Genomic DNA, 21,158 nt, shown 5'->3' on the forward strand with positions numbered 1-21,158 from the left:
AGAATAATGATTAATTGAATTAGCTTTGTCATCATTAAATTAATTAATTTAATTTAAGACAAAAAAATCTAAAATCTGGAACAGAGATTGTATTACGTAGATGTTAACATTTTGTACATTTATCATGGGACATGACATTGGGGCAGATTTGGCTTCTTACAAGGCAGATTTGTTGTAGGGTTTTCCTATTTACTGTTTTGTTGTTGATTCTTCTGTGGTTTGGAGGCTTCTTTTCCCAAACACACGGCTTGCTCATTTATTGGCACCATCTTCCATTGTTTGGGTGTCTTAGCATTTAAATAAGAGCAGATCTGAATTGTTCCAGAATAAAAATCAGAACTTTGTAAGTTGCTGATTTATTCTTTCTTTTCAATAAATTGGCTAAAGACCTACGAGTATGCTTCTAAATTCTCCAATTCATTGTTTCAGTTGATTAAATTCATGTATTATTCAATATGTGTTGCAAATTAAAGAAACCCTCTTCTGCAACTTCTGTCTATTTCTGAAAGACCATCTTAATAATTAAAAATTACAAGAAGATCTACAAATTACAGCAGGTTGAAGAGTTGAACCAGCAAGGGTTCATCACAAACATTGAACCAATGAACAATGAAAATGTTGAATTTGAAATTTATATTATATTCAAGATTTCATAATGATGATTACAAATGTTCATGATAACAAAATGGAGTGAAGAGAGGCCTCTAATCATCCCCAAAGTCCCCATCACTAGAATGGTTGGACTCCACATGGTCAAGCTCCTACATACTAAAACCAACCAGCCCTACCTATGTAGCATTCTCATCAATATGTGTTGGCTCCTCTAGCTCTACATCCCACTGTGATGTTGGGCTCTCCTTGTACAAAGTGTGTTGTTGTCAATGAGACACAAGGTACTATGTATAACCACAAGCTTCTCTACTCTCCTAGAGGCAAGCATGTTCCTCTTAAGGGAGTGGAAGAAGCTATAAGTAGTCCAATCCCTCTCAACAATAGAACAACCAAAAACCTGAGATAGCAAAAGAAAGAATAGAGAAGCAGTTGAAGAAGTTGGTCCATGCATAGTCCACCCCAAAACTAGGTCCTCTTGTGCCATAGTTGCCTCATCCATCTTCGCCTCAGAATAACCCCTAAGAGTAGCAAATTTTGTCCACTCAATATGAATGATGTTGACCTCTATATGTTCACACATCTTTTGGATGGCCCTCATGCACCCTACCTTCAACTCAGCATCTTGTATGGGTGTAATTCTACCAAGGCTTCGCACGAACCACTTGGTATTCAATGCATAGCCAGCCATGTGCAAGGTAGTGTTGAGCTTCTCTCATCTATGATGAAGGATTGGTTGAATGTGCTCACATAGAATGCTAATGTGAGACCCTTCTCTTGCAAAATAGCCTTCATTTGGTTTAGCATAGAGTCAATGCACTTCATACACCTCTCAAATACTAGGTTCATTAGCATCACCATATCTAATCACCTCAAAGACTAGAGTAATGATGGAGACAATATATTTTGCAACAACCCAAAAATACATCTCTTCACTACATCCTTCACCATCTTCCCCTACTTTGTCTCCGACTCGGGCAACCGATTCCTTTTTGTTGTCGTAACCATTGGTTGCAATGCCTCTTGCAAGTAAAGTATTCTCTCCAAGAGAATGAAATAGGATACATATCTACTCTCAACAACTTTCAAGAATTCCTTCTTAGAGGTCCTAAAGAGTGCATGTAAAGTGTGGTGTTTATAGATAAACATCAACACATCTTTACCATCATTGACCACTGCTTTGACCCAAGCAATCTTCCCCATGTCCTTGAATGTATTATTCATGTCATGCACACTACGACAACTCCATCAAACATGTCTATAAGCTGCCTCAATTAACTTCCTTGCTACTTTGCATGCATGGGCCGCATCTATCACTACTTGGACCATATTTTGTGGCCCAACCTCCTCTATAGCATGTTTGATGATCTAAATCTAAAAATCGACATCTTTGTGATGCCCTAAACAATCAACTACATTAATAAAATGAGGTCCCTCTAAACATGAACCATAATTTTGATGAGTGGGCAATGCCTAATGTTTGTCCACCCATCCATAACTATATTGCACCCACTTGTAACCCAACATTCCCTCATTTTCTCCATTAACACATTTATCTTGGAATAGTTCTTATCCAATATTGTGGTCCTCAACTTTATTCTCCTTTAGTGGCACATATGATGGTCCTACTCTTGATATCTTCACCATCACCCCCTTATAATAAGGAGACCAAGCCACATGGGATGGAATTTGCCAATGGCACCATTTGCTTCATCCTTCATTTGTACATTGAATAATTCTACAAGTGGGTTAGAAGCATCACTTGTCATCTTGTGTTTCCTCCTTGCCTCTGCTACCCCTAAAGTAAAAGAAAATCGCATATGTGCAATTGGCCTCTACAAAGTAGTAGAAGTATAACCTTGTCTCTGATGACCCCTCAATCTTAGAGACTAAGAGAAAATGTAGGTGCATTGTCTTCACCACCTGGACCACTCCATAACTTACATGTCTCAGCCCTAAAGTCCAGATCTTTTTTGCCAAGGTCTCACATACATAGAAACCTTTTCCATGGATATGAAGGAGGTGGTCATTAAATCTAGAAATGCCGGTCTTTAACTCAAGCTTACAAAAATGGCACTTCGCAACATATTGCCCCCAGATGTCCCAGGCTTCACTTGTAATTTTGTTGCAATGTTTTTGAGAGGAAACTTGGGATCAAAGGGACCCTTAGAAAATTTTGCCAATTACTCGAAAGGGCAATTAATATTTGCACTAGCAATAGAACTACTAGTATGGGTTTCACTATCACCCCTCTCCACTTATACATTTTCGTCATGACTGGGTGCATAATCAGATTCAATTCCAACATCATCTTCAACTTCTTGAGGCTCAAGTTCAACCTCATCCTCACTCATGCAATGCGAACTCATAGTGACACAGCAATAAATGATAAAAAAATTATGCTTATAATTTTAAAAATAAAATTCAAACTACACATACATAATGCAAAGGACACAATGATTTTCTATTTGTTTTTATTACTTCAAATCACATGAAGCGTAAAAGTAAAGAATACACAAATAAAAATCTCTGTTCTTAATCTTTGTCAAACAAGGATTTCACTTTTGTTTTTAATACTTTAGGTCACGAGCAGAGTAGAAGCAAAGGATACACAAAAGTTATAATCCTAGTTTGACAATATAATTAATTTAAACATCTAAAAGACAAAGTAATTTGTAAACACTAAAACTTAATTAAAAATCATAAATATGACAACTTGCAGTTGTATAATTTTTATTTTTCTTTTAAAATTGCAAGTTCAAAACTAAACTAATAAACTATTGAATTTAAAATTTAGAATTGAACCTTGTAACTTGGTATATGATTTTGTTCAATGTTAATGGCAATATGCAGCTATGTCTATGGATTCTATCAACATAAAATGATAATATACAGCCATGTCTACGGATTCTATCAACATAATGACAATATGCAGCCATCTATGGATTCTATCAACATATCATCATGAAATTAATTGAAAAAGATTAAAAATCAGTCATAAAAACCTAAAGTTGCTTGAAAAATGCTTGCAACTTGGTGTCACTCCTCTTCTTGCTCCTCCTCAACTCTCTTGCACTTCACTCTCACACTCACATTATCAGCTTCTTGTTGATTTGTTTTTGTGAGTTGAAATGACGATTTGAGGGTGCTTTAAAGGGTTTTTGCGGTTTAGGTGGGGACCATAGGCCATTAAGATTCGGCCTTCGGTGTACAAATAAAAAAAATTGATCTTTTTATGTTTTAAATGTTTTTGGCCGTCTAGTCACAAGAGATGCTTGGGCACTCCTAGCACGGTCGGGAGACTTTTGAGAGTCCCCCAAATGTCTCAAGGATGTCTCAACATCCCAATGGCATCTCAAAGGTGACGAAGGTGGTGGCAGTGCAATGGAGGGACATTTCCCCAAAGTCCCCACATCCCCGAGATATCCTCATCCCAAAAACATGAGGTTTTTTGAAGGGGATGCAACCCCATGCAACACTAGTTTATACCCACTCATTTTCACCTTTTTTTCATTTTCTAAGTTTCTTTAATGATTCACTCTAACAACTTCTCAATGTGATTTTCTCTCCTCAGACAGGTTTGTTGTGAATTTTCAAGTCAAGGGCTGGCTGTAATTTCATTTTCAAATTGTTGTTGTGGTACTAATCTGTAAAAATTGGTAGAATAAACATACAACCATCAAATATAACTAAATTTAAAAAATTATAAGTATTTATAATACAAAATTATAAATGCATATATGTAAAGAGAATCGACTGTTTACACAATTCAAACTTTTCAAACAATTGCTGCAATAGGACAGAACCCATCTTGTAGCTAACATTAAATTTTTATTTCCCCAATCTTTTCATGGAATTCATCACTTTTACCCCGGTGCTCCCTCTTATGTGCATTCCAGTAAATAAGTAGTGAAGTAAACTACCAAAAAGCCACCTCTCTTCTATTATTATTATTATTATCATTGTTATCATTATTATAGTACTTAATATTATTTTTGCTTTTATTATTATCATAGTATTTTGTTGTTATTATTCTTATTATTATATTTTTGCTATCAAATTGCAATGGTGAAAATTGCATGTCTATGCTATTTCCCATTTAGCTTTCTACCCATTTGAGAAAATGTATTAATACCCGTACATATTGACAAATGGCACAATCTTGCATTAAATTGGGCTCATTCCCCTAGCCTTAGCCTATCTTTATACTAGTGTTCCACAAAGTATCTTGATGGGCGACATAGAGACAGGTTTCGGGGGTAGGGGGGACCAAGGGCCTAAGTTTACACTATGTAAGTAATGGCAATAACAATTTGAAATTTGAACATTAACTATGGTGGGCAGAATTTTGGAACTTTGGGAGCAAAGTGCAAACCAAGAATAAGTATTAAGAATTGCAAATGAAACTTTGGCACACTAACTTTAAAGTTTTAAACTATTAAATTAAAAAGTTTAAAACATAAAAAATGTGGAAATGATTGCATAAACAATAAGAATGGTGTGTGGAGGTTTGGGGTCAAGAGGTAGTGCCCCTTGCGAGGGTCTTGATTATGGCTTTGACTATGAACATGCAAAGATTTGCAACCAAGGGATATGTATCATGTAGATTTTTATGATCACGATTCATCATTGGCCTATTACTTGCTTAGATTTATAGTTTAATGGGGGTTTGGGGGCGACACCAAAATGAGGTTGAGCGTAGCACCCATTGTAGGGGTCAGGAGCTAACAGACACAAATATATAGAGAGATAGGTCTAGATCTGAGGGGAGAGAGAAGAGAGTGAGATAGAGGTAGAGAGAGTGAATTGAGGAAGAGTGACAGAGAAAGAGATAGGTCTAGAGTTCAGAGGACACAAAAAAAAAGGAGATGGAGCAAGAGAATGCTGATAGGAGCGAGCTTGTTAATAAATGAAATTTGACTAGGTCTTAAAATTTATAAATCTTCTAAAACCTAAAATCGGCCTAGGTTTTGAGTGGGAGCTATGGGAGACTCCTAGGCATCCCTAAGACGGCCATCCACAAGACGTCCCAAAGATGTCTGGATGCCCCTAGCGTCCACCACAAGTCTCTGACATCTCGGCGGTAGTGGAGGGACGTCCTATCCCCGTCCCCGAAATGCAAGGTTTTTGGTGGGGGGACATGTCCCCATGGTTCATTGCTTTGTACACACTTATTCACACACATGAAGCACCTATCTTATCCTTCTATGAAAATAATTCTATACATCAAACTTACCCTCATGTTTACCACATCACATATGCATCTATCTTCATGTAGTCGTAAGTGACTTATATTTGACCGTTTGCCCATCCTAGGCCATTTATATTGTCGCAAGGGTAACCCCACAATTGTGGACCTTTATCCCTTCACTTCCAAAATTCAAAATTTAAATTTGGCCAACTTACCCCTTTGTTCTCCCACCCTTAGCCAACCAAACATGTGTTTTGTGAGGTATGATACTACAAGCTAGTATTTAAAGGCATTCATTGGCATCAATTTATCATCCAAGCTGCATTTGAAATCTTCTCACTCTAGAGCATTAAGGAGTAATCAACAGTGAGACACTTGGATTTGGTGCACTAAAAGGAACAACGAATCTGCTCATCATAAAATCTTATAAGTAACCATATAAATCCAAGAGACAACTTTGACATAAATTTAAAATAACCATACAAATAACTAATTAGACGATTTCCATTTCCAATTACTAATGCCACATCCTATAGAAAATAAAACCACTGAAAATGGACTTGAAAGATGTCTAATGCAATTCTTGTCCTCAATCAATGCCCTTGTGCACTCTTAACAACCACATCCATGCACTACCATGTCTCTATTTACAATGGTGAAATAAAATTTGTTGAAAGCATCCAACAATATCTTTAATGTTTGGGCCTTAATTCCGGCCTCCCTAGCTCTATAAGTTTCAAAGGTTCTAATTGAAGTCGCTCACAAGTTTTCTTGCAATTATTTGGCCCGTTCAGTTTTAGCTACCATCTAATTAAATCCAAATATTGATATAAGACTGTTGTAAAAATTGGGTCTAACTTATTATGCAACAACACAAGAAACAAGGCTATAGTCAAAAAATGAGGCAAGGTGAGGGGAATATTCACAGAAGTGCAAATTTTCACAAAAAGGTCAGAAATTTTCTCGCAAAAGGGTGGAAAGATGAACAAACTAGCCATAAAGCCGCAACAGATAGTGACAACCAAACATCGACAAATGGGGCAATGTTTCATCAGACACTCCTACCTTTGCCACTAGGACAAATGCAATTCCCCTAAACGGGAAAAGATCCAAAGCAAACGAGGCCATGAAACTAACTTGGCAAAGCAAGCAACAAGGGCATCAGCATGCAGTGCAAATCAGAATGGGAATGGGCTGGTCGATATAAGAAGTCAATCAGGACAAGCATAAATCATAGGTATGAATCAAAAAGGCTAGTCGAGCAACGATGATCTCTTCGAAAGTCATAGCACCAATTACAGAAAGATACAAAGATAGAGCCTTTTTCGTAAAATGGAGTGGAGATGGAGAATGTTCAGACAATATCAAAGAATGGTGGTCAAAGCAATTTGAAAACCAGGTAAGCATCAATTTCCTATCTAATGGATTCTTTTCCATTGAATGTATAGATTCAAAGTCAAAGAAAGAATTTTTTTTGGGGGGGGGATCCAATCTTCTTTGAAGGATATGCCTTCCTCAGAATTGAATGGGTTCCAAATTTTAACCCACGGAATCACAAATTCCAAAGAAAACCATTCTAGATAGGATTGGATGAACTTCCCATAGAATACTGGACTCTCAAGGCTCTAGTTGCGATAGGTGATGCCCTAGGAGAATTTCTAGGTGTCAAGGAAAATTTCAAAAATGGTAAAGCGATTTTCAAGCCCCGAGTGTTAGTGGAAATCCCTATACGCAGTGGAGATTTGGATGATTTGGAAATGATAATAGAAAATGGAAAATGGTTTCAAAAGGTCAAAAGTGAGGAGCAAATTGGGGGTATATGCCTCACGCAAAAGCACTTGGAGCCCTACTGATTAAAAACCCAACAAACGAGGAATAGGGCGCAAAGCCCTAACCCTAACTCGTTGATAAACAACAAACATCATGGCCTCACCCCAGACCAAACACAAGTTGAGGATGGAAATGGATTGAGCGAAGCAGTGAAGGATAAGGGGAAATCAATTGTGAATAAGTGGAATGGAGAACTCAAAAGAAAAGGAAGTTGGATTTTCTCCAAAACAAGAAAAGTCAAGATGAGGCTACCTAGGCACCATCCACCATTCAAATTACCATTGGGGAGTTAGAGCAAATAGGGAATAAGGTAGACACTATAAGCCCTAACAAGGTCTAAAAGGAATCATCCAAGCTACAAACAAATCAATTACTAGACAAACAATAAACTGAAGTTAATGAAATATGCTTAAGCCAAACAAAGCCAGATAATGTAGAGAATGACCTAGACGGTGCAGCATTACGAGGAAAGGTTGAGGAGGCACCAACCAAAGTTGTGGGGGATCAAGGTATACAAGATGCAGAATTAGCAGAAGAACAACTGATGTAGGGGACTTGAGAAGTGATGGATAACATGATAGCCAATAAGGATTTCCTTGAAGAGATAAACAATGTCAATGGGTAGGAACACCCAACAGTGGAAGGCCTCTTGCTTAATGGCATGGAAGATGAGGAGATGATGGAAAATGAACAGTGCCTCCTTTTTGGGAACCCTGAAGAGCTTGGGATAAATGGGAATAGTGTTGTGGGCAAGGCAAAACTTGGCCTGTGTCAAACCCCAACCACCAAAATTGCACCAGATTGTGGACAAAAGAAATCTAGCGGGCAAAAGTCACACAAGGAAATGTGAACCTTGAATGGAGAGGACAAGGGCCAGACAAAAATTTCATGGATGCTAAGGTCAAGTAAGGGAGCCCCCTTCCCCCGGAGCCATGAGGGTCATAACGTGGAATGTTAGGAGCCTTAACGCACCTAACAAGCAACGCTTAGTCAAGCGTGTTAGACATTTTGTAACTGATGTCAGGTGGTTTTTGTCAAGCTTGTGCTATTCAAACTAGACGATTACTCAAAGTAATATTGGACTGAGAATGAAGTGCTTTTCGGGCTACTAATTATTCATTAAATTTTCTCAATTTTAATTGAGTTGCTTCAGGTGCTTGACGTGATTGAGCTGCTTGACTTGCTTCAGCTCCTTGCCTGCTTGCTCCAGCTGCTTGCTTGGTTGATTGAGGTGCATGGTTGGCTACTTGAGGTGTCTGGCTGTCAGCTTCAGCTAGTTGTATACCTACTTGTCATTTTGTTAGCAGCTGAGTCGGAATTTATGCCACATCACCGATTGAATTTTCAAGTTTGACTTTGGCTTCATCGAATAATCTTCATGACCCCGCGTTTTTGGGGTTCTATGTTTTCTTTTCAGAATTGTCTTAACTACAAGGTTTGGGAATCTTTTTTCAAAACAGAAAAAAGCTTTTTTTTGGTGCTGACTCAGAAGTGGCGACATAAATGGTAGTGCACTGAAATTTTTCATTTATTCAACCAAAATTATCTGTTTGCATGTGGTGGTGTATTTATGTTTTCGATTATTTTGGAATCAATAACACTTTAAAAAAGAACAGAGGACGTTTTTGTTTTGTTTTTTAAATCATTTGGGGCAAATTTAAAGAAGCTTGAGTTTGTGGGTCGAACATATATCTAGCAGGCATTGAATTTTGGACTTGGAAAATGGGTATGCGATTTGAATTTAATGTCGTCTTTCTTTGCTGGGTGGTGCATTGAATTGCATGAAAATCGTTTTGTTTGTAAAGTTGTTTTTTGTCAGTTATTTAAAAAGGCACTTCATGGTTTTGAAGCTTTGTAGCTATGAGTGGGTGATATCGGTTTTTAAGACTTTGGAGTTCGTTTTTTGAGGATTTGAAAAAGTGAATAGTGGGTTGAGTGATTGTGGTTGTAGTCAAGTTGTAAAAGTTTTTTTTTGGTGACAGATTTGCATTGTTTGCTTTTGATGTTTTGTTGGTGAAAAAGAAGACACTAAAGTGTGTGCATGACTATTCAAGCAAAAAGAGGCCATTGTAAAGCAGTGTGTGGCTGTGTGGATATTATTTGGGCAGAGCATGGTCATTTGGTTTTCTGTGTGCTACAGAATGTTGATGCTTTGAAGACGGTCAGTGCTCTCAAACTGAGGTTGGTGCCTCAACTATTTGGAGTTGGTGCTTCAATGTTCAGAGTTGGTGCTTCAAAGAGGATCGGTTCTTTGAGTTGGTGCTCTCTGTGGGGTGGTCTTCCTATTTGTATTTGGGTTGGTGCCCATTCTTTGTTATGAAAATTTTAGATGTCATGGTTTTTTACCCGAAAGGGTTTTCCATGAGAAATCTGGTGTTAATGTTTTTATAGTTCCCCTCTTTATGTTTTATGTGGTTTCTTCATTTAAAATTTAAAAAATTTCTGCAATACTGATTCACTCCCCCCCCCCCCCCTCAGTATTGTCCCCTCAGTATTGTCCATGTGCTCTTCAATTGGTATCAGAGCAGGTATCTTCAGGCTTAAAATCTTGAAGGTTGTTTTTGTTGGAACTCGAAGATGAATGCTTTGGAATGTCTTGCAACAAACAAAGCTCCTCTATTTGATGGATCGAACTACACACTTTGGTGTGTCAAGATGTGGGCTTATCTAATGTCACTTGGTTTTGATGTGTGGAATTGTATTACGATTGGCTCTACACCTCCACAAAATCCACCATCCACTGCTGATGAAAAGGTGTTTGAAAGCAATGCTAAAGCTATGAATGCAATATTGTGTGGTTTGTCTGAATCTGAGTTTGTTAAAGTCATGCACTGTGATACTGCTCAAGCCATGTGGGATAAACTCAAGAATGCCTATGAAGATGAAAAGGTGAAGAAAGCCAAGCTTCAGACTCATAGAATGCAATTTGAAAGTCTGAAAATGAGAGAAAATGAAAATGTTGCAGCCTATTTTCTAAGGGTAGATGAAGTAGTGAATTCTCTTAAAGGTTTTGGTGAGAAGGTTGAAGATAGTTTGGTTATTCAGAAAATATTAAGGTCTTTACCTTTAAGATTTGATGCAAAGATTTCAGCCATAGAGGAGATGGTTGACCTCAATAATTGTCCATTGACAAGCTCCATGGTATATTGACTACATATGAGATGAGGACAAACACAGAATCAACAAAGAGGGAGACTACCTTCAACGCATCAAAGAAAGGCAAGCCAAAAGAGCAAAGTTCATGTGATAGTTCAGGTGATGATTCTGATTTAGAAGAAACATCTGTCATGAGAAAGTTAAGGAAGAACAAGAAGAAGATGCCTCTTAAGTGTTTTAACTGTGGAAAAGCTAGACATTTTGCAGCCAAATGTCCATATGAGAATAATGAAGATAGCAGTCATGAAAAGAAGCCTAAGTTTAACAAAAAGAAATACAAAAGAAAAGATAAGAAGACATGGAAATCTAAAAAAGAGGCTAGTGATTCATTTGAAGAAAGTGATGAAGAATTTCAAAGTGATGAGATTTTGTTTATGGCTCTAGAAGAGACTCGGGCTGAGAATCAAGAAGACGGAAATGTTTTTGATGAAGAAGATGGAGAAGTGGATCTTGAACAAGAATCGTTGAGTGCTCTTAGCGAGATTAAAAATCTCAAAAAGAAAAAGAAAAATTTGAAGCTACTGCTCGAAAAAGATAGTGAAGAAAAAATGAGAAAATCACAAGCTCTTGATGATGCTGAAAAGCTCATATAGATAACTTGAAAATTCAGATGGAGAAAGTTAAGAAAAGTGAAGAAGAACTAAAAAATCAGATCAAGCTAAAAGAGGTAAGTTGTGAGAAACTTGAGACTGAAATTGTTTCTCTCAGAAGGTTAAATAGATCTTCATCATTGTTAAACTATGAGAGTATAAATCAGAAAGGTTCTATGTCATTGGATGACATCTTGAGTTTACAAAAACAATCTTCTAATAAGGGTGGAGTTGGTCTTGAAGAAGGTCAAAGTTCTATCTTTGCAAAAGATGGACAGCAGAAGACAAATGCTGGCAGAACAATGAATTCATCATCAAAAGCCAGAAATAATACTTCCAAGAGGCCTCCTATCTCAAGGCAAAGACATATGAACAAGTTCAATAATTCTTTTTTCAATGGTTATTGTTTTTCTTGCAACTATTTTGGACACAAAGCCATCAATTGTAAAAGGTTTACAAGAAATGATTTCAATTTTAGGAGTTGGAATTCTTTTATTTCTCCAAGGAATTACAATATAGTATGCTATAAATGTAATAATCCTGGTCACATTGCAAAGGTTTGTAAAAATGAAATGGCAGATTTTTCTAAACAGAGCAAGAAGGATGAGAATGTGGATAAGGCAAAGGAGGTTGCTAAGGTTTGGAAGAAGAAAGAGAAGGAAGTGCCAGTGAAATCTTTCATTGTGCAAACAACCCTCCATGCACAAAATGAAAAAGACAAATGTTATATTAACATTGGTTGTTCTAAGCATATGACTAGAGACAAGAGCAAGTTTCTTACTCTCAGAAGAACAAATGGAGGTAAGGTAATATTTGGTGGTGATTTTTCAACAAAAATCAAAGGTACAGATACACTTGTTTTGAATGATGGTGTGACAAAAATTGAGATTGCTCTATATGCAAATGGTCTGAAGCAAAATTTATTAAGTATGAGCTAGTTGTGTGACCATGGACATAGTTTGAGTTTTAATTTAGATTGTTGTGAAGTTATAAAAGATGGTAAACTTATTGCAAATGCAAGTAGGGCTGCTAACAATTTATACACTCTTGATGATATCAAAATGGAGAAGTTTGGAGTGTTTCCACTCCATCATTGAGCTACCTGCTTGGACTAAGGGGAAGTTATTTTATTGTCACATCCTTTCAGCCCCATTTCAGTTATGCGGGATGGTTTCAGCTTTTGCAGGTTGGTTTTGTCATTGATGTCAAAGGGGGAGAAGTAAGTTTGAGGGAGCAATATCTCAAGGAGAGCAGTTTTGTTTTGTTGCTTTCAGGAGGTGGCAGTTGCAAATGGAGTTGCCATCAATAACAAAGGGGGAGTTTGTTAGACATTTTGTCATTGATGTCAAGTGGTTTTTGTCAAATTGTGCTATTCAAACTAGACGATTACTCAAAGTAATATTAGACTAAGTTTGAAGTGCTTTCCGAGCTACTGTTTATTCATTAAATTTTCTCAATTTTAATTGAGTTGCTTGACGTACTTGAGGTGCTTGAGGTGCTTGAGGTGTTTGACCTACTTGACCTGCTTTAGCTCCTTGCCTGCTTGCTTGGTTGATTGAGGTGCCTGGTTGGCTACTTGAGGTGTCTGGCTGTCAGATTCAACTAGTTGTATGTCTACTTATCACTTTGTCAGCAGCTGAGTCAGAGTTTATGCCACATCACCGGTTGAATTTTCAAGTTTGACTTTGGCTTCATCGAGTAATCTTCATGACCCCACGTTTTTGTGGCTCTATGTTTTCTTTTCAGAATTGTCTTAATTAAAAGGTTTGGGAATCTTTTTCAAAACAGAGAAAAGTTTTTTATTGTGTTGACTCAGAAGTGGCGGCTATTTTAAAAGTGGCAACATAAATGGTAGATATGGTGGAGGTAGTGCGCTGAAATTTTTCATTTATTCAACCAGAATTGGATGTTTGCATGTGGTGGTGTATTTATGTTTTTTATTCTTTTGGAATCAATAACATGGACATTTTTGTTTCTTAATCGTGGGGCAAGTTTAAAGAAGCTTGAGTTCGTGTGTCGCACATATATCTGGCAAGCATCAAATTTTGGACTTGAAAAATGGGTATGCGATTTGAATTTAATATCGTCTTTCTTTGCTAGGTGGTGTGTTGAATTGCATGAAAAACGTTTTGTTTGTAAAGCCATTTTTTGTCATATATTTAAAAAGGCGCTTCACGGTTTTGAAGCTTTGTAGCTATGAGTGGGTGATCGTTTTTTAAGACATTGGAGTTCGTATTTTGAGGATTTGAAAAAGTGAATGGTGGGCTAAGTGATTGTGCGTGTAGTCAAGTTGTAAAAGTTTTTTTTGGTGACAGAGTTGCATTGTTTGCTTTTGATGTTTTGTTGGTAAAAAAGAAGACACTGAAGTGTGCACGTGGGTATTCAAGCAAAAAGAGGCCATTGTAAAGCAATGTGTGGCTGTGTGGATATTATTTGGGCAGAGCATGGTCATTTGGTTTTCTGTGTGCTACAGAATGTTGATGCTTTGAAGAGGGTAGAATGTTGATGCTTTGAAGAGGGTTGGTGCTCTCAAACTGAGGTTGGTGTCTCAGTTGTCTGGAGTTGGTGCTTCGAAGAGGGTTGGTTCTTTGAGTTGGTGCTCTCTATGGGGTGGTATTCATATTTGTATTTGGGTTGGTGCCCATTCTTTGTTAATGAAAGTTTTATATGCCGTGGTTTTTACCCAAATGGGTTTTCCATGAGAAATCTAGTGTTAATGTTTGTATAGTTCGTCTCTTTATGTTTTATGTGGTTTCTTCATTTAAATATTCAAAAATTTCTGCAATACTGATTCAACCCCCCTCTCAGTATTGCCTATCTGCTCTTCAAAGCAGAGATTGAGATTATGCCAAGGATCAATTGTTCTATTGCAAGAAACGAAGCTGACCAATGCTGATTTTAATTTATTTAAAAGAAAAATAAAAATGTGGGATGGCATTTCCGTGGAAGCGCAAGGAGCCTTTGGGAGCTTAGCTACTTTATGGAATCCTCAGATTGTGGTTGTAAGTAAGCTAGATGAAGACGTACAGTGGATTGGCTGTAGGATGAAAAGTCTCAGTTCGAATCTAGATTTTGTCTTGATCAACGTATACGGCCCTACTACTTGCATAAGGAAAAGGGAATTACGTATGGAACTGGACAGATTTAATTCAGACTTGCAGGACCAACATATCCTTTTTGGGAGGGGGGATTTCAATGCAATCCTCCATAGTAGTGAGAAGTTTGGGGGAATTGGTAGGGAAAATCCTCTATTGTATAATTGGGCTATTGCAATAAATTTTTCTAGTGAAGCAACACGCGAACAAACATAACAAATCCACCATCAATGAGGTAACCAACATAAAACTTAGCCAAAAACGCTTTTAGACTAGTAGATGGTAGTTTTGTCAAAGAGACCACGTTCTTTCTTGGCGGCAAAATGGAAAATGAAATTGAAGCGTTGGCAGTGTTAAATGTGAACAAATTGACAGTGGCGTCCAATTTCAAACATCTGGAGAATGAAAAAGATTCCATATTGATTATCGATTGTCTAAAGAATACTTCTTTACAGAATTGGAAATTAAAGAGCATTGTTGAGGAAAATCTTCTTCTCAGAACCGGTTTTGACTATATTGAGATCAATCGTTGCCTCAGATAAGGCAATGTGACTTCCCCTTCTTGTCAAAGATCAGTGTCTTTCCAGAAGCGAGGGACTTGCTCCCGTTGTTAGAGAGATCATGGAAAATGGTTTAATCATTCTTTAACTTCAGAGTACAACCATGTGATTAGAGTGCCATCGTGTTTTTTATTGATGAGCAAGCGGTACCAACTCGCTTGTGTGGGAATTGGGTCACACTCTTGGGAATTTGTGGCCGAGCATGCTTGGCTTGTGCTCAGACCTTTATATTTTCATCCTGGAGCATCCATGCAGGCAGCTTAAACTCTTGTTTGCAGATGTGTTTTAATGTTCAGGTGTCACCAGTGCATCAGCAGTTCTAAGTCTGCAATAGAAGGAATGTGCCATGTGCGGGTGCGGGTCTCAAAAATAGCTATGAATATACGATACAAAGATTATGAATATATGCATCATACAATTCTACTTGACCGATCAACAATTTATGCCTGTGTACAAGGACAAATCCATCTAAAAATGAATTGGGTATTGAAAAAGACTATAAAGGGTTTACAAAAGCCCGTCCAGAACCCTGGACATCATTTTTTCTTTCTATAAATCCATGCACCTCTTTATGCCGAAGTCTTCACCAGGAGGCAGCTGTATTGCATCCAAATCCACCTGCGAAAAATCGATGTTCAGCTGGTGGGCGGGCACTGGTACAGGCATCTCCATTGTCTCTGCCATGCTAGGAGGACGTCAGTCGCATACGCTGGAGAGAATGGCTTTAGGGGATAAGCTTCACTGACTATAACCATCTGCAGCCGTTCCTTTTCCTTCATCCGACGGTCTGGATCTCTGTTAGGGTTTTGCCGCACTGCCGACCCATCCAACGCTCAAAATCTATCCAACGAATTTGGAGAGTGTCTGCCGTCCGTGAGATGCAATTCTTATTACTAGCACTTCCATCAATTCGGACGTGTCTATTCTGGTTCCAAAACGGCAGTAAGGATTGACCAACACACGTGTTAGTCGCGCGTTTTATACTTTCGATTTTGTAATAAACGGCTGGGATTGACTATCACATCACTATCACGTTGTATGAAAGGTCTGTTTCGGAGCCAGAAAGCTTCAGCCCATCAATTCAAACGCATTCCAAAAAGTGGTATGGCGCGACTAACACACAATGTTAGTCACAATTTTCAACCGTAGATTTTCTATTCGACGGCTGAGAATGCATAACACATCTTGTTAGTCTAATAGATTCGATCATTTTGGAGTCAAAATAGACACATCCCATCAATTTAGGTGCAATAGTTACCCCATAATGAGATATACTTTGATGAGTTGTGCATTGTTAGGGAAGGGCATCACTAGTGGACATAGTTTCAATAGTGGATAGTTTTTTGTCAACCCAATCTTCCGTTACTAGATTCTAAAAGAACCTAAAAAATTGATAATGAAAAGTTCATTAATAAATATCACATGTACCAATAGTGGATAATTTTGCACAAATGTCTCTGGTGCATAAATAGGTTAATTATGGTCAAAAAGGGTGATCTACTATTAGGGCATTTGTCCATTACTACTGTATATTTTGAGTTATCTATTATTGGTGCAAAGGTGATTATGTATCGGGCGGCACTTTTAAATGACCACTTTTTTAACCTTTGCGAACATAACAAATTTCATAGCGTGCATCATTACTACCCAGAAATCAAATCCTTAGCTATAAGTAGTTAAGCCACATACGAAGACAACCAAAAAAAAAAATAGAAATCTGATGTATGGTTTGAGAGTTAAAAATGTCCAAAGTTAGCTATGTCCACTACTGGTACGCTTCCCCTAGTAGTAATTGTGTACAATATAAATAAATTGTTTGAGTTTGACATGTAAAATAAATTTTATATGAATGTACACAACTTAATTTAAATCAATAATTTGTGGAAAATGTTTTTGTTATTTGAAATTATTTTATAATATATGGTTATAATGAACACAAGAGATGTATTACATTTAATCTATTTGTTGTTATTTGCTTGAAGATGTCGAATAAATGTTTCACCATAATTGAAAATAAGTCTATTATTGAACAACCCTTTTATCACATACTCGAAAATGTGCTCATCCACAATGACAAAGATTGGTGTCCCAAAAAATTAATCTATTTGAAAATAATTATTTTTAATATTTTTGATAAATACTAAATTATATTTTAAATTTGAACTCCATCATAAACATTTTGAATTAATATTGGAAACTTGATCTTAAATGAAATGTTACCATTGTTAATAAAAGTTGTGAACCCAAATAAATAAATAAGTAAATTTTACTCTTCATGATTAAGAAAAAAATTGTGATCCCACTACCATGTCATTAAATCAAACCAAACTTAATGGTGAATTAAAAAAATATCAAATTAATCTATTGGTTTTATTTAAAGTACTATTTCCTTTCACGACAAAATAACATATGAAAGTTTAATGATAGGGTGTTTGAGAGAGCTTCACTTGCAATATTTTTCCTCTCATTAGTTACTTGGATGGCCATACTTGTGACATGACAAGAAAAGTGGTTGATGCTCAAACTTTTGAGGCATAGAAAATCTCAATTACATTGTCCAGATATTTTAGAGTTTCTAACTCCCTTTACTATATTTGGGGTATTTATCCTAAAGAGGGGAACAAATTGGAAGTTTCCTTGTTAATTATATGTTTGTAATAGAATCTAGAATGTTTGTATGTAAACTCATTTTGCAAACTTTCCCCTTGTTTCTCCTTGATTCATAACTACTTAAAGGTTGCTTGCTTTTATTTTTCCTTCTAAGAGGATGGGATTAATTATGCTTAGAGAAAAAGTTTTTGCATGTACTTTGGTCTCTCCTAGTATCTCCTCTATATAACATTCCAAAAGGTTCTTGCTTTGTGTTGTAGGCTTCATATTTCCCTCTCTAAGAAGATCCCTTTTACATATGTGGGCCTCACTTGGTTGATTAAATGATTCAAATTTTCTTGTGATGGTCAATGACTTTTTTCCTTAGATATATTAAATTTAGAACATTACTACACTCTACATTCTATTTTACAATGAACAAATCTACATTCTACAATGAACACGAATTTTACAATGAACAAATCTACAATCTACATTCCATTTTGGAAGTCTTTGGCCATAACACTGTCATCATATTATTTATTTATTTGTGTTATCAAAATTACTAATTAATTGATTGTGTCATTATAGCTTATCCTATTTATTGAAATTTACCCTATAATGCCTCGATAAGCTCACTAGCTCCATATAATTATATGGCTCGATATTTTTTTATTTGCTTTTTATAAGTAATGGGTCGTAGCTGAGAAATTTTATTATTTATTAATAGTAAAGATTACAATAGCCCTGGTTCAATAGAGCATACCGGCAGGAAAGAACCAAGAAGAAAACCTCCAGTTGTAACTCAAATAAACCTCAAGACTAATCATAATTACATCAACCAGCATACTGCCATACCCAACCTTAATGGTGATCTCTATTGGTTTCCACAACCCCATTACAATATACCATGTCACCATATAGTGGTGACAATTGCATCAAAGCTTTTAAGTTGCCTTAGAGTCATTTGTATTCCTTTGTAACAATGGCTTGAATACCTGATTCTCCTCCTCAATCTGCAAAACTTGTTTAAAGTTCAAACACCTTGAAGACAAATTAGTGTAGCGTTAGCTTAACAAATCCAAAGTCATAACCATTGCTTGCTCCAATAGATCCTTACATATTTCCTACTAGCAGAAACAATATCATGAGAATTTTAGCTTGATAATTAGATTTAATCATCTCTGCACCTTCACCTTTCCAATATTAATATGAGAGAAATAGATAGTCATACTAACTGTTAGAGTTATCTTGTATTAGCTAATAATTATTTATTTAATTATTAGTCTATTATACTCTATGCTTAAGCTAAACTTAGGCATTTAATAATATTGTAGGTATTCTAATTATTAAATACTATTTATCCCTTTAGGGTTTCTTTAGGGTTGCACATCTTTAGGGTTTCTATTCTCCTATCATAAGGATTGTATTGTAACTTTTCTTTATTATTCCCTCTCCTAATGATAATCTTTTTCTTCAGAGTCTTTTTTATGTTTTGTCTCCAATCTTCTCCTATGATAGGTATTTTGCTTGCAGATGCTCTTGGGATCTTAGAAGTTGTACTTTCTCAACTTCTTCATGGTATCAGAGCTTTCATCTGCTGCAGCTTGTTCCTGATTTCCTTTTCAGAAGATTTTCTTTGGAGGCAAGGGTTTCGGTTCTTTTTCAGAGGTTTTAGTTTGGATATGGGGTATCTTTTTTTTATTTTGGGCATTTTGAGCTCAAACGGACCTCACCATTGAGCTCAGAACACCAAAAAAAAACCCATTTTCATATAAAATTTGTCCAATTTGGACAACTTTAGCTCTGGGGAAAAAAAAATGAGTTTTCCCTTTGCAAGCACGTTTTCCGAGGCAAAAATTAAATAAAAAATTTTAAAACAATCAAAAAAATCAAAAAGTCATTTTTTTCGGGCCTTTTAATGGCGTGCCCAGGCCACAACCACTACCACCAACCACTAGCGGTTTATTAACTGTCGCGGTTGGCGATTCCCGTAGGTAGTTTATTAAATCGCCTCGCCGCTGCTCACAGCACCTTGCGCCCAGCGCCGGCCGCCAACCCGGGACCCGCCGTTGCCGCCGCCTGGAAACCCCACCGCCATCGCTTAGAAACCCGCAGCCATTGTTGCTACCGCCTAGAAACCATCACCACCCTGTCGCCGCCCAGCCAGCGCGCCACCTCCCTGCCACCAACAGGGGGGCCCTTATTTTTTTCCTTGAAGGGTTTTGACAGCGTATTGTTTTTTTGCCATAACTTGGGCAAACGGAGTCAGATTTTCAAAAACGAATAGGCGTTGGAAATATCTTTTCAAGATATACTCAAATTTGGAGGTGAGATTTGCTGATTTTTTCATCTAGTACCTATTTTTTGTCGTCCAAGTCAGCGCTCTTTTTTGCACTCTGGGAGCCATATCTTGGGCAAACGAACTCCGTTTTTGGAAAATGAATAGGCGTCAGAAAGGCCTTAGAGAGATCTTCTCATATTTGGAGTTATTTTTTCTAAAAAAATCACTAGGTACACAAGATAGTGTCTGACGCATTTTCTTTGCTCTTGTTTTCTTTTCTGTCTCTCATATTGTACTAGTTTTTTGTTTTACATATTGTGGGGGGTGTTATTTTTTTGCTATTTTCTGTAACTTACTTCAGAAAATCAGAACACCTAAACTCAAAAAAAAAAAAGAAAAAAAAAACCTTCAGCATCTTCTATCTAGTCTAAAAGATCACTTAATTAAAAAAATCAAGAGCAGGTCCAGGTTTAGGTTCAGGTACAGGTACAAATGGTAGATTCTTCAGTTGAGCTTCTTGCATCCCAGAACTATCAACTCTAGAAAGCTCATATGATGAGGCTTCTTAGATTAAGGGGGTTGTGGTCATGTTTGGATGTGGATCAGTCGTTGTTGCAGCGTCCTTTTGAGATTCTTCAGCACCGGAATAAGATGGATGAGGCTATGGGTGTCATCTCCTTACATGTTTCAGACGGCTTGCTTCTTCACCTTGATGGTTTTCTCACTCCACAGGCTATGTGGTCCAAATTTAAAACTCTCTTTGGTACTATCAATGAGTTCACAACATTACAAATTGAGGCAAAGCTCTCTTCCTTGTTACCTAAGTCTTTTCCTAACATTGAGGACTTTCTGAACAAGTTCAAAACCACCAGATCTATCCTACACAATTGTGGTAAAAATAAGACACCCAGAGTGTATTTACCTGATTCTCTCTAAGCTTCAAGGTCCCTATCAAATATTTGCTTCCACATTTTATTCTACTATGGATGCATTGGGTACATGCTTCACCATGCCTACTTTTGATGTGTTCTGTGATCACTTGACTCATAAGTAGACTCACCTATCTCAATTGGACACTCTCACAGGATCAAAGTCGAAAGCATTGGTTGCTCAGACATCTAAAGAGAACAAGAAGCAGAAACCAAAGCCTCAGAAGGATTCAACTGGCAGTGAGGGTTCCTCCAAGCCACCACCTAAGTCTGATTACAAACCAAAGTCCTATCCCAAACATGAGCACTCTTCTAAGTCTGGTGA

The 21,158-nt window shown here is 37.1% G+C and overlaps 1 protein-coding gene across 1 annotated transcript in view; it reads right to left on the reverse strand.

Moving 5' to 3' along the window:
- LOC131063977 (eukaryotic translation initiation factor 3 subunit B) overlaps positions 1 to 15,888 on the reverse strand; it is a 32,974-nt gene extending 17,086 nt beyond the window's left edge. The window contains exon 1 of the mRNA XM_057997983.1: positions 15,597 to 15,888. Within this exon, the coding sequence (XP_057853966.1) occupies positions 15,597 to 15,715 (119 nt within the window). The 5' untranslated portion in view covers positions 15,716 to 15,888. The remainder of the gene's footprint in view (positions 1 to 15,596) is intronic.
- Positions 15,889 to 21,158: the final 5,270 nt, after the last annotated feature.

This window comes from Cryptomeria japonica, chromosome 11 (genome assembly GCF_030272615.1).
Source record: "Cryptomeria japonica chromosome 11, Sugi_1.0, whole genome shotgun sequence".
Classification (NCBI taxonomy): domain Eukaryota; kingdom Viridiplantae; phylum Streptophyta; class Pinopsida; order Cupressales; family Cupressaceae; genus Cryptomeria; species Cryptomeria japonica.